Below are 21,515 nucleotides of genomic sequence, written 5' to 3' on the forward strand. Positions count from 1 at the left end.
ATTAAGGTATTTAGAATCCATAGTCTAATGGCTGTATTTTGTTAAGGGTCCATTCTGTTGTGAGATCAAGAAACTTTCCAGCCAGGTGCGGTGGGGCTCATTCCTGTAAGCCTAGCACTTTGGGAGGTTGGGGCAGGCGGACTGCTTGAGCTCAGGAGTTTAAGACCAGCCTGGGCAACCTGTCTCTACAAAAAATACAAAAATTAGCCAGGCGTAATGGTGCACACCTGTAGTCCCAGCTACTTGGTGGGGCTGAGGCAGGAGGATCTCTTAAACCACCAGTCGAGGCCACGGTGAGCCAAGATCGCACCACTGCACTCCAGCCTGGGTGACAAAGTGAGACCCTGTTTCAAAAAAAGAAACTTTCAAATCCAACTTTAGCATTTTTGGTACCCTTCAAGATCTAAAGCTCCAAGATAACAGCAATTTCAGGTAATAAATATCTACCCCACTAAAAGTACATTCTGAATCCCTTAAATTTACCTTCAGATAGAGTCTGACAGTCTCCCTTTGAACGACTATTTTCTCCAGGGTCCACTGCTCTTCGAAGTGACAGACTACCTGCTACACTGGATCGAGCTGGCTTAGGTGAATTACTCCTCTTATTTGTGGCTGCAAAGACATTTAAGAACACCTCTGAATAGGCTACAACAGCACAAAACTATTTAGTCTGTCAGAAAAAGTTTTAATCTTATCTTGCATGGAAGCTGTTCTCTCTACTGTCTAAAAATAAACAACATTCTGTAGCCCCAACTGGTTTAGACTTTTGTCATAAAACATTCCCATCTTGTTGCTTGTGGAACAGAATCTTTTTTTTTTTATTTTTTATTTTTATTTATTTATTTATTTATTTCCCAGATGGAGTCTTGCTCTTGCTGCCCAGGCTGGAGTGCAATGGAGCGATCTTGGCTCACTACAACCTCCACCCTCTGGGTTCAAGCAATTCTCCTGCCTCAGCCTCCCAAGTAGGTGAGATTACAGGCACCCGCCACCATGCCCAGCTAATTTTTGTATTTTTAGTAGAGACAGGGTTTTGTCATGTTGGCCAGTCTGGTCTCGAACACCTGACCTCAGGTGATCCACCTGCCTCGGCCTCCCAAAGTGCTGGGATTACAGGCATGAGCCACCGCACACAGCCCGTAAAATCTTAACTTGAAAGACTACTTAAAAGGTTATCTGTGAGCTCCATAAGAAAAATCATACAAATTTCAATGCAGTTAAACTATTAACAAAAATATAACCCGTCAAACATGTGGAAATTATAAAGTATTACTGGATTAAAAAGAAAATCAATGCTGAGTTAGAAACAAATTACAATTATGGTACTTGAAATCAAAATGCCTGTGGCCAAACCAGTAGTGAAAAGAAAATGTATAGCCTTAAAATGAATTAATTAGGAAAAAAAGGGACTATATGACCTAATATGCATAGATTCAAAAGCTAGGAAGACAATAAAAATAAGCAAGCAAGAATGCTATTGCCAGAAGGCAGGGCCCTGCCGTTGAATTCAGCCTGCAGAACTATGAGTTAAATAAATCTCTTTTAAAAATACATTTTTAAAAAAGAATAAAAATAAAATTGTAAAAAAGAATAAAAATAAAAAGAAGAAATTCATTAATAGATAATAAACAGGTTTAGCAAGGTTGCAGGATATAAGACAAAATAACTTATTGTATTTCTCTGCACTAGCAGACAATGTGAGAATGAAGTTAAGAAAACAATTTCATTTTTAATAGCACAAAATACAATTAAAATACTTAGGAATTTATTTAACAAAAGAAATGTGAGACTTGTCCACTGAAAACTACCACACATTATTGAAAGAAAATAGAGACAACAGCAAAGACATCCTGTGTTCATCACTGATTGGAACACTAAATACTGTTAACAAAGCAATATTCTTAAAATTGATATACAGATTCAACACAATTTCTATAAAAATAGTGACTATGTTTTTGTTTTTTTTTTGCAGAAATTGACAAGCTAATCCCCAAATCCATTTGAAAACGTAAGAGACCCACAATACCCAAAACAATCTTAAACGGAACACTCACTTCTGAGTTCAAAAGTTACTATAACTAAGTAATCAAGACTATGTGGTACTGCCATATACACGTATATATCATCAGAACAGAACTGAGAGTCTAGAAACAAACCCTTACATTTATGGTCCACTGATTTTTGACAAGGATGCCAAGACAATGCAACGGGCAAGGAAAAAAAGAGGGACAATAACAAGTGTTGCCAACGGTGTGGAAAACCTGGAGCCCTCATATACTGCTGCTGGGAATATAAAATGATGCAGCTACTTTGGAAAATAGTCTGGCACTCATAGTTCCTCAAAAATTTAAACACAGTTGCCATGTAACCCATTAATTCCACTTCTAAGCATATACTCAAACAAAACTGTATGTCCAAACAGAAACTTGTACACGAATGTTCACAGCAGCACTACTGATAATAGCCAGAAAGTAGAAACAACCCAAATATCCATCAACTAATGAGTGGATAAACAGTATGTAGTACAGCCATACAATAAAATATCATGCAGCCATAAAAAAGAATATATGCCACAACATGAATGAACCTTGAAAGGGCTGTGTTAAGTGAAATAAGCCAGACATAGAAGACCTCATATGGTATGAGTCTATATGAAAAGTCCAGGCTGGGCACGGTGGCTCACCATCTGTAATCCCAGCATTTTGGGAGGCTGAGGTGGGCAGAGCATGAGGTCAAGAGATTGAGACCATCCTGGACAACATGGTGAAATCTCGTCTCTACTAAAAGTACAGAAGTTAGCTGGGTGTGGTGGCGCACACCTGTAGTCCTAGCTACTCGGGAGGCTGAGGCAGAAGAATGGCATGAACCTGGGAGGTGGAGCTTGCAGTGAGCCGAGATTGCGCCACTACACTCCAGCCTGGGCGACAGAGTGAGACTCCGTCTCAAAAAAAAAAAAAAAAAAAAAAAAAAACTCCAGAAGAAGAAAAATCCATAGGGAAAAAGTAGATTAGCAGTTACCAGACGATAGGAGAAGGGGAAGATGGGGAATGACTTTTAATGGGTTTGGAGTTCTAGGGAGAGAGTTAATGAAAATGTTCTTAGACTTAGATAAATGTTCTAGACTTAGGAAAAATGATGACCAATTTCTCCACTAAAAGGATAAATGAATTATCGGTTAAGGAAAAAAGAATGCATTAACAGGTTGGGCGCGGTGGCTCATGCCAGTAATCCCAGCACTTTGGGAGGCCAAAGTGGGTGGACTACCTGAGGTCAGGAGTTCGAGACCAGCCTGGCCAGCATGGTGAAACCCCACCTCTACTAACAATACAAAAATTAGCTGGGTGTGGTGGCACACATCTGTAATCCCAGCTACTCAGGAGGCTGAGGTAGGAGAAGTGCTTGAGCCCAAGAGATGGAGTTTGCAGTGAGCCAAGATCGCGCCACTGCACTCCAGCCTGGCGGACAGAGCGAGACTCTGTCTCAAAAAAAAAAAAAAAAGCATTAACAAAGACAAAAGCAGAAATATAATGAAAGGGTAAGAGACAATGGATGAAATGGATGAAATAAATCTAAGAACTTAGTCTTTGAGGAGATGAACAAAATTAGCAAATCCCTTGAGCAGGTCAAATCAAAGGAGAAAAAAAAACACAAGTAAGCAATAAAATAAGTGAAAAAGAAGTTAACACCCCATATGCACAAGAAGTTTTAAAAATTTAAGAAAATAGAATAAATGACTGTATATCAATAAATTTAAAGACCCAAATATAATTAGTTTTTCTTGGAAAACTATAGTAACTGACTTAAGTAGCAGCAGAAGTATAAGAAAACTACATCTAACAAGAGATTAATGACCAGGATCTCAAAAAACTCTACAGGAAAAAATTTAATAATCTGATAAAAAAGGCCGGGCGCGGTGGCTCACGCTTGTAATCCCAGCACTTTGGGAGGCTGAGGCGGGCGGATCACGAGGTCAGGAGATCGAGACCACAGTGAAACCCCGTCTCTACTAAAAATACAAAAAAAAAAAATTAGCTGGGCATGGTGGCGGGCGCCTGTAGTCCCAGCTACTAGGAGAGGCTGAGGCAGGAGAATGGCATGAACCTGGGAGGCGGAGCTTGCAGTGAGCCGAGACTCCGCCACTCCCCTCCGGCCTGGGCGACGAAGGAGATTCCACCTAGAAGGCCGTAAAAAAAAAAATGGGTAAAAAAATCTGAATAGATATTTCTTAGTCACATGTAATTTGTAGTCTTAACTCACTGGAAGAAAGGTATTTAAATATTATTCTTTTGAAAAAATCAGTCATCTAGCTTCCCAAATAACATGTGGAGAAATGACACTAGGAACATATCACTTACAGTTTCGTATGTAACAACTGGCAACTGATGACTTTGCCAGGAGTTCCATTCCCAAATCCTGTAATCTGCCAGAGTTTTCAGTTCCACATGCAGCCAGAGCTGCCTGGTCAGCAGAAAAAAGGCTTGTCTGCATGTCTCCAGAAGCAGCACTGCTGCTTTTTATTTCTGAAAGTGTATTCTTTACATCAGTTTTCATACATCGAACTTCGGCCATTTGAGTTTTGAGTCTTTTTAGCATCTTTAAATCAGAGGGCACTCGCCACATTGCCTGCTGCTTCCTTTGGTCTTTATCTTTTCGAGAATACGATGCTTCAGAGAAATTGACAAGTCATGTTAACATAAACGTTAATATTCATGAAATCATTTGTACCATGAATATATGCAAATTTGATGTGTAAAACAAGCTAGCGTGCTTTACGTGATATCAACAATTAAACATGCACTAAATTCCGTTAATGAAAATAAAGAATCCTAACTTATTCACACCTTCAGAGTTAGAATCTGAGTCACATCATACTCAAATTTGAATTACACATTTAATTCTAAAAGTTTAAAAGCTGCCCTACTGCCTTGTGCTTTCTTCTTTAAACTTATCTACTTTTCTGAAACTTTCTACAGAGCTTTTATTATGTTTATAATTGAAAAAAATGACAAAGAAAAATCTAGAAACCAAATACTTTGTCAAATCTGCCATATACAACATTATATTAAAAATACGTATTTCTGGCCAGGTGCAGTGGCTTACGCCTGTAATCCCAGCACTTCAGGAGGCTGAGGTGAGAGAATTGCTTGAGGCCAGAAGTTCAAGATCAGCCTGGGGAGCATAGTGACACCCTGTCTGTACAAAAATTTTTTTTTTTATTAGAACTTCCATTTCTGATAATTTTCTCAGAATTGTCAACTTTCTGAAATACAGTTTGAATCTAACCACTTCTAAAATAAAACAATGGCTCTCCATGCCTACTATGAATAAATTCCTCCAGCTAGCATGCAAGTCCTTTCATAGAATGGACCCAACGTGACTTTCTAGTTCTACTTACCACTATATGTACCTTAAAATCTGGTTCAACTAGATTACCTGATATCTTTTACAGTACTCCTTTACATGGTTAAGAACATGAACTTGAAGTTAATCTGACAAATGTTATATGTGTTAAATAAATACACAGAAAAAAATAAACATCAAAACCCAAGAACGCCACATGCAGTGGCTCACGCCTATAATCCCAGCACACTTTGGGAGGCCGAGGCAGGTGGATCACTTGAGCTCAGGAGTTTTGAGACAAGCCTGGCCAACATGGTGAAACCTGTCTCTACAAAAAATTGTAGAGCACTCCAGCCTGGGCAACAGAGTGAGACTCTGCCTCAAAAACAAACGAACAAACAAATAAACAAAAAATGACCCAAGCAAGCCTTTTCAATAAAAGGAAAGTCATATCTTTCTGCACACTAGCTTTTATTAATATCCCTTCACTGAAAGGTATTTTCATTTGGCTTCCATGAGTATTTTTTCTCCTTTCTAAAAGCTCTTTATCTGGCTCATCTTCCTGATACTCAGTAAAAACAGATGTTCATCAGGATTATGTTCCTGGCTCTCTTCTTTTAAAATATTCTTAAAACTCTTTTGCAATCTCACACCCTTGGTTTTAATTATCCAGTATCACCTCCAGAAAAATAACTGTCTGTATTCCAGTTCATTTTTTTTTTTTTTTCATGGAGTTTCACTCTTGTTGCCCAGGCTGGAGTGCAATGGCACAATCTCAGCTTACTGCAACCTCCAACTCCCAGGTTCAAGCCATTCTCCTGTCTCAGCCTCCCAGGTAGCTGGGATTACAGGCATCTGCCACAATGGCTGGCTAATTTTTTGTATTTTTAGTAGAGACAGGATTTCACCATGTTGGCTAGGCTGGTCTCGAACTCCTGACCTCAGGTGATCCACCCGCCTCAGCCTCCCCAAGTGCTGAGATTACAGGCGTGAGCCACTGCGCCCAGCCCCAGTTCTTAATTTTTAGCTGTCTACTGGTCCTCTCTAATATGATGTCACACTGTTATGCTCAAGATGTTTAAATCCAAAACTTACTTTTTCTTTCTACTATTTTCCCCGCCCTCATTATCACCAGCATTTTATCACCTAAGTTTGAAATTCAGATCATCTCATTTGTATTATTTTTACACAGAAAACTAGTTTTACACAGAAATCTTACTGTTTAGTTTGCATTTTTCCCAATAATACTGAATATTTTCAAAAACACGATTTTACCTGTCTATAAAATATACCATTGCATGGTACACTGTAATTTATTCAGCTATAACTGTATTGTTAAATATTTTTAAACATCTGCTTGTTTTCTCTTTGGAATATACTCCTCAAAGTGACATTACAGGTTTAAAGGATATAGACATTTTAAAACTACTACAAAATTGTCCTTCAAAAAGGTTAAACCAACTTACATATCTACCTACAGACTCAGAACCTGTCTGTTTCACTGGGCCTTTGCAAACCACACTTAACATTTAAGTAAAACTTTATATAAAGCATACTTGGCGCACACATAAAAGGCAACTGTTTCATAACCTGAAGACAGTCTTTTAAGCTGAGGATCCAGACTTTCAGGAAGTATATCTGGCTCTTAGGAAAGAAGAAGCCTAAATAATCTGGGCTCCATGTCCCTACACCAGTAGAAGAGCTCTATTTCTCTGTTATTTACACAGAGGTTCTGTCTTGGACTTTGATTGAAAAATGAGTTCTCTTGCCTTAAAACTGCATCAAAATCAGAGTTCTAAATCATTGATTTGATGTATATAATACTATTGTTTAAGAAGGTAGAAAAATATTTGGCATATATTTTTGAATATGCTGAATATACTTTAGAAAGCATTCCAACAAAAATGGTTTTTAAAATGTAGCTTTTAAAGGCAAATACTTAGTTGTCCAAAATGACTCTATCCCTGAGAGTTTAAAAAAGCCCATATTTGACTATACAAACCTCTATTTTATTATAGTAACACAAATATAATTTCTATTTAACAAATAACCTTTGCACAGAAAACACTGCTGCCAACTGGCATATATTTTTAAGCTATTGAACATCAAAGAATGAGTAAGTCACCTTTTTCTATGTTCAATTTAGATATAGTTCCACTTGGAAGTAAGGGAATTCATGAAGCCTGACCAAAAAAAGTCCATTGACAAAGAAGTAACTGTATTTCATATGGATCAAACTGTCAGGCAAAATCTGAGTAGCAAATCATAAAAAACCTTCTTGCAGGCATTTTTACTTTGTTTTTGCACAAATCACCTTTGAACAGTAATTTAAAAATTAATTTGGTTGATATAAATGTCATTTTTATGGTATACAATGAAAAACACAGAAATACACCATGTTCCACACATAGCTGAAATACTTAAATGAAAATCAAAGAGTTCTTTTAGAGAACCACAGGAAAAAAGGAAATTATCATTGTGATTATTTTACCTGTGGGCTGCAGAAGTGAAGCAGGTGGGCGAGGCTGTAAGCCCCACAAATTTTCTATACTGCTCCGGTCCTTAAGGTCCAACAAATGTATTAAAATTAATGGATCAATGTCTAGTAAACTACTGGTAGCAGCAGAGCATAAATGTGTTCTTCTTGATATTCTACTACTGGAACCCACATAACCATGGCTACTACCTGCAAAAGAGGTGCAGAAAATGATATATATCTGTACAAATTTAGCTATACGTAAATGAAAAAATGAACTGGTTAACATTATATGAATACTTGTCTATGGACCTATCTCTTAGGAGTTCAGGGTCATGATAAGAAGCAGAAAGAAGGAACCAGACGGTTGTACACCAGTACAGTGATTGAGTGGTGGCCTCATTAGTACTTAGAATTCAGAAGCAAGCATCAACCCCATCCTGAGCCCTAGAAAAAAACAGATGACAATGTGTACGATGTGCACAATTGAGGGGATGAGAGGTGAGGGTGAGGAGAAGGAGATTATATCCCATGACCACCTGGTTTTAGATAATAAGAAGACAAATTCCCATAGTATAACAGATTACAAAGAATGAGATACCAAAATAGGAATCTCCTCCAAGTCTCTGGACAGTAAAATGTATAGGTCATGAGAGTTTGGTAGACTTTTTCTACTTTGATTAAATAATGGGGTACGATTTGAAGTTTTCGGACTGTCATGTTAATGACTGATGCATATTACAGACATCCGTAAGCAGATATTATGCCTATACCCCTATATTGGACTATGCTCTTTAAGCCAAGAAAAGCATCTGACTTTTCTCTAGCACCTAGTATAATGCATAGCAAATACCAGATATGGAAATGTTGCTTAAAACTGACCTTCTTCAATAAAGCTGTTTAAATATATTTTAAAGAGATAGAATTTTTTTAAAAATGATACATGCAGGAAAGTAGATAATATAAAAATATTAAAAAGTCAGGTTCTGACTACCCATGAGTATTTCAGAGAGATCCAGCAGGATATAACTTAGGAGGCAAGTTCCACTATTCAGAAGCTTCAAGCCAATTAATAATTTATGCTTTTCACATCCTCATGTTCTCACTGTCTCCCACTTCTACCTCCTCTTCTAAGGATTATTATCTCACTGACCGTTTTTCTTCCCAGCCTCTGTATTACTGCAATTCCTATTAAATAACAGAAAACGATTTCCCCTTCACATTGAAAACTGTTCGTTTTGTTTTGAGACACAGTCTCACTGTTGCCCAGGCTGGAGTGTAGTGGCCCGATCTCCACTCACGGCAACCTCCGCCTCCTGGGTTCAAGCAATTCTCCTGCGTCAGCCTTCCGTAGCGGGGACTACAGGCATGTGCCACCACTCCTGTATTTTCCGTAGAGACGGGGTTTCACCGTGTTAGGATGGTCTGGCTCTCCTGACCTAGTGACCCGCCTGCCTCAGCCTCCCAAAGTGCTGGGATTACAGGCGTGCGCCACCACGCCCAGCTGAAAACTGTTTTTACCTCTTTTCTTTTACTAAGGAATTCCCAAATTGGGTTGTATGTCAGTCAGCTGAAGGAGTTTTTAAAATTACATCCTAGATATACTGAATAAGAATACTGGGGTGAGAGGCTGGGTGCAGTAGCTCACGCCTGTTACCCCAGAACTTTGGGAGGCCAAGGTGTGCAGATCACCTGAGATGAAGAGTTCAAGACCAGCCTTGCCAACATGGTGAAACCAAAATACAAAAGAATAGCCAGGTGTGGTGGCAGGCACCTGTAATCCCAGCTACTCAGGAGGCTGAGGCAGGAGAATTGCTTGAACCTGGGAGGCAGAGGTTACAGTGAGCCAAGATCACACCACTGCACTCTAGTCTGGTTGACAGAGTGAGGCTCCATCTCAAAAAAATTTAAAAAAATAGGATATGGGGGTGAGATCCAGGACATTTTCCCAAAAAGCTACTCAGATTGTTCTTATGTATAGTAAGCCCAGTAGCCCAGTGAATGGAGTCTATTGCCCTAATATCTGGTTCTCCTTTAAAAATGGAAGTTGCTCATTCTTCCATGTTAAAGGCACTTACAGTAGAGAAACCAGTGTCTCCTGTTTCACACTGCTTTTTCAGGCCATTATTCTCACTACTGAACAAAAACTGCTTTTTTTTTTTTTTTTCTGTGGGTATGACCTTTGGCTACTCCCCTTTCAAATGTTCCCACCTTTCTTTTCTGTTTTTTTGAGATGGAGTCTCACCTCCCAGGTTCAAGTGATTCTCCTGCCTCAGCCTCCCTAGCAGCTGGGATTACAGGCATGCGGCACCATGCCCGGCTAATTTTGTATTTTTAGTAGAGATGGGGTTTCTCCATGTTAGTTAGGCTGGCCTTAGAACTCCCGACCTCAGGTGATCGGCCTGCCTCAGCCTCCCAAAGTGCTGGGATTACAGGCAGGAGCATGGTACCCGGCCTATGTTCCCACCTTTCTACCCACTATCACATTTCCCCCAGACATCAAAGACTTTGGATTGGCATCTATTTCAGTTTCTCTCTTTCCAAGCTATTCTGTGTGTCTCATATATAAATGTACAGCCCAATGAATGCTCACAAAGTGATCACACCTAGATGAAGAAATAGATTATCAGTACCCCAGAACACCCTCCTATGCCTCCTAAAATTGCTCACTACTCCTACTCTGTAAAAGTAACCTTCATCCTAACTTAAATTACAGATGGGTTTTGCCTGTTTTGTATTTGTATAAAAGTAGTAACAGAGTATGCTCTTATGCTCTTCTTCTTTGGTCAACATTATTCATGAGATTCATCTATATGGCTGTATATAGGAGTATCTTATTCACTTTCGTTTAAAATATTTTTCTTTCTTTTTTTTTTGAGACAAAGTCTTGCTTTGTCACCCAGGCTGGAGTATAGTGGCGCAATCTTGGCTCACCGCAACTTCCACCTCCCAGTTTCAAACGATTCTTGTGCCTCAGCCTCCCGAGTAGCTGGGATTACAGGCGTGAGCCATTGCACCAAGCTAATTTTTTCTACTTTTAGTAGAAATGAGGTTTCGCCATGTTGGCCAGGCTGGTCTTGAACTCCTGGCCTCAAGTGATCCACGTGCCTCAGCTGGGATTAGAGACATGAGCCACTGCCTCATTTTCATTATCACTGTGCAGCATCCATTTATGAATATATCCAATTTATTTCTCTATTCTATTGGAAAACAATTTGGGTTGCTTCTAGCTTTTGGCTATTAAGAATAAAGCTATGCAGCCAGGCGCGGTGGCTCACGCCTATAATCCCAGCACTTTCAGAGGCCGAGGCAGGTGGATCACGAGGTCAGGAGTTCAAGACCAGCCTGGCCACAATGGCGAAACCCCATCTCTACTAAAAATACAAAAATTAGCCGGCCGTGGTGGAGGGCGCCTGTAATCCCAGCTACTCGGGAGGCTGAGGCAGAATTGCTTGAACCCAGGAGGCAGAGGTTTCAGTGAGCTGAGATCGTGCCACTGCATTCCAGCCTGGGCGACAGAGCGAGATTCAAAAAACAAAAACAACAAAAAAACAACAAAAACTATGCTTCTGAAGTTCACGTAGAAAAAAAAACCTCGTAAAAAGACAGACGGATCAGTGACAGGTTCTTCTCCATTTGTGCCAAGCCATATGGATCTTGCTAAAATGTTACACTTATATACTTGAGTTCATTACAGCATACTGCCTGTATGCATTATCATGACACTCAAGGCCCTATTATAGTCTAGTCTCAAACTACCTTTCCAGAATATTCTACATTTTCACATCCTTTACTTTGTTATAAATTACATACTGATATTTACCATCACAAAATCTTGTAATGATCGGTGCTGGATTTTCATTTAAAAAGTATGCTCATTCATTTTTCTAACATCTGTGGGCCAGGTGCAATAGCTCACGCCTGTAATCCCAACACTTTGGGAGGCTGAGGCAGGAGGATTAATTGAGGCCAGGAGTTGGAGACCAGCCAGGGCAAGACAGCAAGACTCCGTCTCTAAAAAAAATAACTAATTGGGTGTGGTAGCATCTGCAGATGTCTTCTTATGAGAACTGCTTTTAGTTTATTCAGTTATTTAAAGTTGAATGAAAGACAATTTATGTTAAAAAAATTTGTGCTAAAAAGGTTGTAAGTATCATTCTAATCCAGATTATTGGCTCATTGAATCCAGTGAGTAGGAAAAATCTAGTTTGTATTTGCTGGGGCTGTGTGTGTGTGTGTGTGTGTGTGTGTGTGTGCATGCGTGCGTGTTTTAAGAGACAGGGTCTTGCTCTGTCACCCACGCTGGAGTACGGTGGCAGAATCATGGCTCACTGTACCCTCGAACTCCTAGGCTCAAGCGATCCTACTGCCACAGTCTCCCAAGCAGCCAGGACTACAGCCACTTGAGTCAATAAATATTTCTTGTTTCAAGCTATCTCCTTATTTAATATGGTCTATAAAATAAGATTATTAAGTAAACATTTAACTTTATACCTAGCTTTTATATAAGCCCAACCATCTCTTTTAACGCATAACTTAACATCGTAATTCTTTAGATGACATAACTCTTTAGACAATTGTGTAGTTCTAAAACATTAACCAGGCCAGGCGTGGTAGCTCACATCTGTAATCCCAGCACTTTGGGAGGCTGAAGCAGGTGGTCACTTGAGGTCAGGAGTTTGAGACCAGCCTGGCCAGCATGGTGAAACCCCATCTCTACTAAAAATACAAAAAAGTTAGCTCAGAATAGTGGTGCATGCCTGTAGTCCCAACTACCTGGGAGGCTGAGGTAGGAGAATGGCTTGAACCCGGGAGGCGGAGGTTGCAGTGAGCCGAGATTGTGCCATTGCACTCCAGCCTGGGCAACAGAGCAAGACTCCATCTCAAAAAACAAAACAAAACAAAAACAAAAAACACATATACCATTCGAGGTTTGAAATGGACCTTCATAATAAGCACATAAAAAAAAGCATTTCCACACTCTGCCCAGTGTCACCCCGATCTAGCTTTTTCATTGCCTTGGTTTAAAAAGCTTTTTATTGGCCGGTTGCAGTGGCTCACACCTGTAATCCCAGTACTTTGGGAGGCTGAGGAGGGCGGATCATGAGGTCAGGAGATCGAGACCATCCTGGCTAACACTGTGAAACCCCGTCTCTACTCAAAATACAAAAAATTAGCTGGGCGTGGTGGCGGGCGTCTGTAGTCCCAGCTACTCGGGAGGCTGAGGCAGGAGAATGGAGTGAACCCGGGAGGCGGAGCTTGCAGTGAGCCAAGATCATGCCACTGCACTCCAGCCTGGGCAACAGAGCAAGACTCCGTTTCAAAAAAAAAAAAAAAAAAAAAGTTTTTTTTTTTAATTTTAGTATAGTTTTAGGTTTACAGGAAAGGTAAAAATACAGAGCATTCCTGTACAACCCAGACCCAATTTCCCCAGTGTTACCTTTCATTACTATGGTGTATTTGTCACAACTAATGAACCAATACTGATATATTATTAACTAAATCCTATGCTTTATTGAGATTTTAGTAGTTTTCCCCTAATGTTCTTTGTCTGTTCCAGAGTCTCACCTAGAGTATCGAAATACATTTAGTTGCTCCTGTCTTTTTAGACTCTTCTGGTCTATGACAGTCTCTCAGACTTTCCTTATGTCTGAAAAGTATGTCAAATATTTTGTAGAATGTTCCTCAGTTAAGGGTATGATTTTTTCCCTCATGATCAGGTTGTGTTTGTGGGTTTTTAGGGGGAAGATACTACAGATATAAAGTGCCATTCTCAACATATCAACATGACTTATTACTTACAATACTGTCAACATGCTATCAACATGACCTATCACTTACAATACTAAATTTAATCACCTGGGTAGTAATGTTTGCCAAGTTTCTCTACTTCAAAGTTGTTTCCCCCTTTTGAAACTGTACTATTCAGAAGCAAGTAACTAAGCATAGCCTCCATTTAAGGGGTAGAAGTTATATTTCATCTCCTTGAGAAGGGAGTATTTAAATAATTTGGAATTCTTTTGTATGTACATTGTCATATTCTAGCTAATTGTTCATAAATCTACTCACCCATAGGTTATAAATTAGTGTTGTATGTTCCAGGTAGGCATGATATTTAACAAATTTCTGTCAAATATATTAATTTCCCAAAGCATATAATAAAAATAAACTGGTTCATTATTATGTCTTCAACATCTAGAATACCGTGCCTGGATTATAACAGAATATTCAGAATTATAACATAGGCTCCATAAAAACAGGGATATCTTGTTATTCAATATTGTATCTCTAGATAGTAAAACTGTACACAGTTCAAGTACTCAGTAAATATTTGATGAATATATAATTCAAAATGTAAACTCTTCTTTACCCTAAGTGTATATAAATGTTATATACAAGAATTTCTCTACCACACAGTTTAAGAAAGGAAAGAATGGACCTAACTAAAAGAAAACACACAAGGCTGAAAAGTCAGTCAGTCAGTAAGACCTAATGCCATACCAGACAAGGATTAAGTCACACGCTTCTTATACTTAAAGAATAAACTACATTCTAACCGCAACAGGATTTCTTCTTTTTTCTAGAAGCTAGGCAAGCACTGGCCTCAAGCAATACTGAAACAATTGCAGCTTAGTGACTGCCAGATGCTGACTGACTCACTCCCTGTTCCACAAGCCGTAACTACAGCTTTGACTGGACAACAGACTGATTTCAGTAACTTTCTCCTGGTAAGAGTCGCCAACCATGGACTGGTTCTGGCCCGTATACAGAGGCTGAGCATTGAGTGCCTTCGTGTCCTCGGCTTTACCTTTTGACAACAGGGCCTAATTGTAATGCATTTAAATTGTTCAGTCCCCACTCCAAAGTAAACATGAAATGCATGTAACATGCATGTTTGTCTACTATGCATGCGTGTGTTTCCCTTTTCATGATATTCATAGCTCCTGCTATAGCCTGCTGAATTGATTTAGTTGTGCTTGGCCAACTTATTCAGCATCAATTCCTATGTTACCCTTCCCTCCTGCAAAGTGCCTGCTTTTAGTCTTTGCCAGAGGTTACACTTCCCAGACTGTCAGGATGGCCAGTCTTTTTTTTTTTTTTTTTTTTTTTTTGAGATGGAGTCTCGCTCCATCGCCCAGGCTGGAGTGCAGTGGTGTGATCTCGGCTCACGGCAAGCTCCGCCTCCCAGGTTCACGCCATTCTCCTGCTTCAGCCTCCCGAGTAGCTGGGACTGCAGGTGCCCGCCACCACACCCGACTAATTTTTGTATTTTTAGTAGAGACAGGGTTCCACCATGTTGGCCAGGATGGTCTCGATCTCCTGACCTCATGATCCGCCCACGTCGGCCTCCCAAAGTGCTGGGATTACAGGTGTGAACCACACCTGGCCCAGGATGGCCAGTCTTTATAAGAATTAAAGCTCTTCTCTCCAAATTTGTAGATCTTGTGATTCTTTGAAGTTCCTCCTGACTAAAGAATGACACAGAGGAATGACAGAAGTAAGGCTAAGGAAACAAACAGGAATCCAGACATAAAGGAATTTATGTGCCATGTTAACAAGTTTGGACTTTATCCTATAATAAATATAATCCTTTAAGAGTTTTTAAGTAGAGAAATAACATGATTAGGTATTATTTTTCATTATTTTTATTTCTTTTTTTGAGACAGGGTCTCACTCTGTTGCCCAGGCTGGAGTACAGTGGTGCTATCTCAGCTTACTGCAGGTTCCGCTTCCTGGGCTCAGGTGATCCTCCCACCTCAGCCTCCCAAATAGCTGGGACCACAGGCAGCAATTTAGCCACCACATCTGGCTAATTTTTTTGTATTTTTTGTAGAGACAAGGTTTCACCACGTTGCCCAGGCTGGTCTCAAACTCCTGGACTCAAGCGATGCATCCACATCAGCCTCCCAAAGTGCTGAGATTACAGGTGTGAGTCACCAAGACTGGCAGAGAAGTAACATGATTAGATATTAATCAGAAAGAAAAAAACACCCTCATTCTGAATCCATGCTGTAAAAATACAATGGAGGGGAACAATAATAAATACAAGGAACCCAGGTGAAAGACTGCTGTGAAAGACAGAGGCCTAGACTAGGAATGGCAAAGGAGTGGGAGTACCAAATGATTTTATGCACGATCTAGGACACAGAACCAACAGATCTTGGTAATACACTAAAGGTAAAGTTTTAGGGAGAGGAAGAAGTAAAGAATGTATAGCACTATCAGTCAGGGTGGCTACTGCTGACAGGCAGGCTGGCAGATGAAAAGACAGTAATTTGTGTCTGGGAGGTGCTGAATCACACACCAAGACATGGGTTTGGAAATTATTGGAAAGACAAAGGCTAAAGAAAGAATCTGAAGAGTAATCAGCATATAGACAGTAACTGAAATACAGGTGTGGATAAGATTACCCAGGATTAAAGTCAGGAGTAGAAAGAACATAGGGCTTAGGTTGGAGTTGAAATGGTGAGGACTAGTATTTAAGAAGTCTTTAGTTATCTAAGCATATTAAGAATATGCCAGTGTTCATACTGAGGAGTAAAACAGAACCAGTAGAAAGCTAACTTATAATTACTCTAGCCAAGATTCACTACTTAATTAAATAGATCCGAGAACACACAAAAAAGTACTCATTATATAAGTCGGTTCTTCCCAGGAGAAGCAGTGTAGTTGGGGAGAAAAATGCTGGGTCCACAAACCCAGGACAATCTGGGGTTCTAGTCTGGTTGTACTAACAACCAGCTATATGACCAGGTAAATAAAAACTATAAAATGAGCTCTTTAAGATCCTTTGTAAGTCTAAGAGTCAATGATTCCATTGAGATCATTCTATAGTCTAGCAAGATATGCAAATAAGACTTTATATCAGAAAGAATAGTATAAAATATGAGCATGGGATGCAGACAAATCTGGGGATTCAATTACTCTCATTTACTAAATTGTTAAAAGTTGGCAAGCTGCTTTAATTTCTCTATGCATCAGTGAAAGTATCACACAGAATCTTAATATAAGGTACATAAAGTGCTTCTCACAGTGCCTGATACATAAGAACATTTTTCAAATGTTAGCTATTGTTTTAAATATCTTTAGTAATAAACTCTAAAAAATCCATATTATAAGATATAGCACTTCCAACACCATGAACCATGTACAAGCAGTGGCTACCACTTATTTAAAATATAATATGGTCAGAGAAGAGCAGAGAGAAAACAGAATGGCTTGGAGGCAGTGGAGTGACCTCATTACCTGCGGGTCCTGCAGCAGCTGCATCTTCCATGAGTTCTCCCTCTTCTAATTCCATGTTGTTATATTCCACATCATTTTCTCCAGACCTAAGAATATACAAAATCCATCATTTATATAGAGTGATACAATAAACGTTGTTTTTCACACCTCAATAAATTTTATGATATGCACAGATTTTTCTGTGAAATAAGATATTTCTAAATACAAAAAGGAGAAAAGATTTTTGTCATTATCCAAATTTAAGTAGTGTTAATGTTACTGTTTAAACAACCTTTAAAAAATATCGGCCGGGCACGGTGGCTCATGCCTGTAATCCCAGCACTTTGGGAGGCTGAGGCGGGCGGATCACGAGGTCAGGAGATCGAGACCATCCTGGCTAACAAGGTGAAACCCTGTCCCTAACTAAAAATACAAAAAAATGAGCTGGGCATGGTGGCGGGCGCCTGTAGTCCCAGCTACTCAGGAGGCTGAATCAGGAGAATGGCGTGAACCCGGGAGGCAGAGCTTGCAGTGAGCCAAGATTGCGCCGCTGCACTCCAGCCTGGGCAACAGAGTGAGACTCCATCTCAAAAAAAAAAAAAAAAAAAATTCAGCCAGTTCTTCTTAGAAAGCTAAGAAAAAAAGGAATTAAAAAATATATATATCGAGGCTGGGCACAGTGGCTCATGCCTGAACTCCCAGCACTTTGGGAGGCTAAGATGGGCAGATCACCTGAGGTCAGGATTTCGAGACCAGCCTGGCCAACATAGCAAAACCCTGTCTCTCCTAAAAAATACAAAAATTAGCTGGGCATTGTGGTGGGCATCTGTAATCCCAGCTCCTCGGGAGGCTGAGGCAGGAGAATCGGTTGAACCCGGGAGGTGGAGGTTGTAGTGAGCCAAGATTGCACTACTGCACTCCAGCCTGGACGACAGAGTGAGACTCTGTCTCAAGAAGGACAGGACAGGACAGGAAAGGAAAGGAAGATTAAAAAAAGAACTGTGTCAGGCAAAAAACAGAAATAAATGAAACACTAAAAAAATCTAAGAACCACTGTTAGAAGAGATTAATCTCTTCTATTTAATTAGTTTTAGAAACACTAATAAATCTAAGAACCACTGTTAGAAGAAATTACAGCTTCAGAGAACTGGTAGCTTAATGGAAATAAATTAGGCTTAAAACACTACATTTTAACGTCCAAAAAAAGCCCAAATTACTGTATGTGACTAAATACTATTTTTCAAAAATAGTATTTCAGAAAAGAGGGTATTACTTCCTACTAGGTCATGCAAAGTCTCTCATATTAAAAAACACTATTACTTTATTTTAAACAACATACTACTTGAAACAGTACCAATCAATGACAGTCTTGGATATTTAAGGAAATCTCAAGATAAGCACCCAGCTTGACAATGTAAGGAGCTCTGTAGATCTGTTCTTTAGTCAAACTGGTGACAATTATTTTAAAAACAACCACTTAACGACTCTGGAAATGGTCCCAAGGGCACACAGCAAATGAAGAAACATCTACTCAAAAAAATCTATAAAAACTGGGTAAGACAAGTGTGCATCTGCATTTGAACCAAGACCACTCCACTTCCTAACTTGGTATTACAGAAATTCCACTCCAGACTGGTGCAGTGAAGAACACAGGCCTCCCACTTCCCGAGCTTCCAAGAGCAGGGCTATATTCCTAGGAGTGGCAAGATATCAGCATTTCTCATTCTGCCCCCAGCTACCTATTGCTGATGCTATAGTACAGGCACACATGGCCAAGAGGTGGAGACTCCCTTCTTCTGCTGAGACCCACTTGTGGAATAGATGCTCTACTTGGATGCAGCATGATGAGAATACTGGGGCCTAGATCATCCCTGCCCCAGCTTACTCATAAGGTGGAGGTCCCAAGCCTGAAAAGGAAAGAACTAAGGCTACTGTCCCCAACATCCAGTTAGCTCAGCTTCTAAAGTAAGAGATGTACACTTTTATCCTCACTCCAACTTCAAAGCTTTGGCTCAGAGATTTTACCTATGGGGAGAAGCAGAGACACATACCACACTCAGAGAAACATACAACACTATTAAGAGCATCAACAAAATATAGTTGGCCTTCTATATCTGTGGGCTCTGCATCTGTGCATTCAACCAACTGTGGATCAAAAATATTTTTTAAGGCCTGGTGTGGTGGTTCATGCCTGTAATCCCAGCACTTTGGGAAGCTGAGGCTGGAGGACTGCTTGAGCCTAGGAGTTTGGGGCCAGCCTAGAACATATTAAGGCAACAAAGTGAAACCCTGTCTCTACAAAATATTTAAAAATTAGCCAGGTGTGTTGGCATGCAGCTGTAGTCCTAGCTACTTGGAAAACTGAGGTGGGAGGATCACTTGAGCCCAGGAGGTCGAGGTTGCAGTGAGCCATCATCACGAGACCACTGCACTCCAGCTTGGGTGACAGGGCAAGACCCTGTCTCAAAAAATAAAGCCAGCTGGGCGCGGTGGCTCACCTAAGGCCAGGAGTTCGAAACCAGCCTGGCCAACATGGCAAAACCCTGTCTCTACCAAAACTACAAAAAATTAGTCAGGCATAGTGGCAGGCGTGATAATCCCAGCTACTCAGGAGGCTGAGGCAGGGGAACCGCTTGAACCCAGGAGACGGAGGCTGCAGTGAGCTGAGATTGTGCCATTGCACTCCAGCCTGGGTGACAAGAGCGAAACTCCGTCTCAAAAAAAATAAATAAAACAAAACAAAACAAAGTCATGCATAGACCTTTTCCCCTTGTCATTATTCTGTATACAATAGAGTATAACAACTACTTACATAGCATTTACATTGTATTAGGTATTATAAGTAATCTAGAGATGATTTAAAGTATAGGGGAGGATGTGCATATGTTACATGCAACTACTCTGCCATTTTATATAAGATACTTGAGCAGCTTCAGATTTTAGTATCCAAGGGTGGGTCCTAGAACCAATACCGCAAGGATACTGAGGGACAACTGTACTAGCAAACACAATCCAGCAACATATAAAAAGAATCATGAGCCGAGTGTGATGATGCACACCAGTAGTCCTAGCTACTAGGGAGGCTGAGGCAGGTGGATCACTTGAGGCCAGAGTTCAAGGTTACAGGGAGCTATAATCATGCCACCGTACTCCAGCCTGGCCACAAAGCAAGATTCTCTTAGGAAAAAAAAAAAATTGCTGGGTGCAGTGGCTCAAGCCTGTAATCCCAGCACTTTGGGAGGCCGAGGCAGGCAGATCACGAGGTCAGGAGATTGAGATCATCCTGGCTAACACGGTGAAACCCCATCTCTATTAAAAATACAGAAAAAAATCAGCCAGGCGAGGTGGTGGGCACCTGTAGTCCCAGCTACTTGGGAGACTGAGGCAGGAGAATGGTGTGAATCCAGGAGGCGGAGCTTGCAGTGAGCGGATATTGTGCCACTGCACTCCAGCCTGGGCGACAGAGCGAGACTCCGTCTCAAAGAAAAAAAAAAGAAAAAAAAATTACAGCTGGGTGAAGTGGATCACACTTGTAATTCCAGCACTTTGGGAGGCCAAGACAGGTGGATCACGAGGTCAGGTGTTTGAGACCAGCCTGGCCAACATAGTGAAACCTCGTCTCTACTAAAAATACAAAAAATTAGCTGGGTGTGGTGGTGGGTGTCTGTAATCCCAGCTACTCGGGAGGCTGAGGCAGGAGAATCGCCTGAACCCAGGAGGCATAGGTTGCAGTGAGCCGAGATCATGCCACTGCACTTAAGCCCGGGTGACAGTGCGAGACCCCGTCTCAAAAAAAAAAGAAAAAAGAAAAAAAATTACACACTATGACCAAGTGGGATGTGTCCCTGGAATGTAAGCTTGGTTTAAAAATCCAAAAATCGCCAGGTGCAGTGGCTCACACCTGTAATCCCAGCACTTTGGGAGGCTGAGGTGGGCAGATCACCTGAAGTCAGGAGTTCAAGACCAGCCTGGCCAACATGGTGAAACCCTGTCTCCACTAAAAATACAAAAAAATAGCCAGGTGTGGTGGTACACGCCTGTAATCTTTGCTACTTGGGAGCTGACGTGGAAGGATCACTTGAACCCAGGAGATGGAGGTTGCAGTGAGCCAAGATCACGACACTGCATGCCAGCCTGGGTGACAGAGCAAGACTCCATCTCAAAAAAAAAACTATCCACATTAATGAAATTCATTAATTAGTTCATCAATTAATAGGGCAGAAGGGAAAGCTCTTCCTTAAATTGCAAATGAATGAGTAAGAAATAAAGGAATTAGAAAAACACCACTTGGCAATCAACACAGTAACCTTGTTCAAGCAACACTCATCAAGGGGTGTCAAAATTCATAGGAAAAAGTAGGATGAAAAATAGGTATTTACATCCCATACATAAGATACTTATTAAGTATAAAGGAAAAAGTACTAATTTTGGAGTGAATAAACCTGGCAGATGCTACCTCAACTAAGTGATCAAA

At 40.4% G+C, this 21,515-nt stretch overlaps 1 protein-coding gene across 4 annotated transcripts in view; it reads right to left on the minus strand.

Moving 5' to 3' along the window:
• The window catches only part of TRIM37 (tripartite motif containing 37), a 118,276-nt gene that overhangs the window by 39,144 nt on the left and 57,617 nt on the right, over nucleotides 1–21,515 (minus strand). For all 4 annotated transcript variants that reach the window (XM_058445196.1, XM_032162850.2, XM_032162852.2 and 1 more), the window contains exons 17-20: nucleotides 17,063–17,148; nucleotides 7,832–8,026; nucleotides 4,356–4,664; nucleotides 484–612 (exon numbers count right to left, since the gene is read on the minus strand). In XM_058445196.1, coding sequence (XP_058301179.1) covers nucleotides 484–612; nucleotides 4,356–4,664; nucleotides 7,832–8,026; nucleotides 17,063–17,148 — 719 coding nt within the window. The remainder of the gene's footprint in view (nucleotides 1–483; nucleotides 613–4,355; nucleotides 4,665–7,831; nucleotides 8,027–17,062; nucleotides 17,149–21,515) is intronic.

Source organism: Hylobates moloch, unplaced genomic scaffold, assembly GCF_009828535.3.
Source record: "Hylobates moloch isolate HMO894 unplaced genomic scaffold, HMol_V3 SCAFFOLD_10, whole genome shotgun sequence".
Classification (NCBI taxonomy): domain Eukaryota; kingdom Metazoa; phylum Chordata; class Mammalia; order Primates; family Hylobatidae; genus Hylobates; species Hylobates moloch.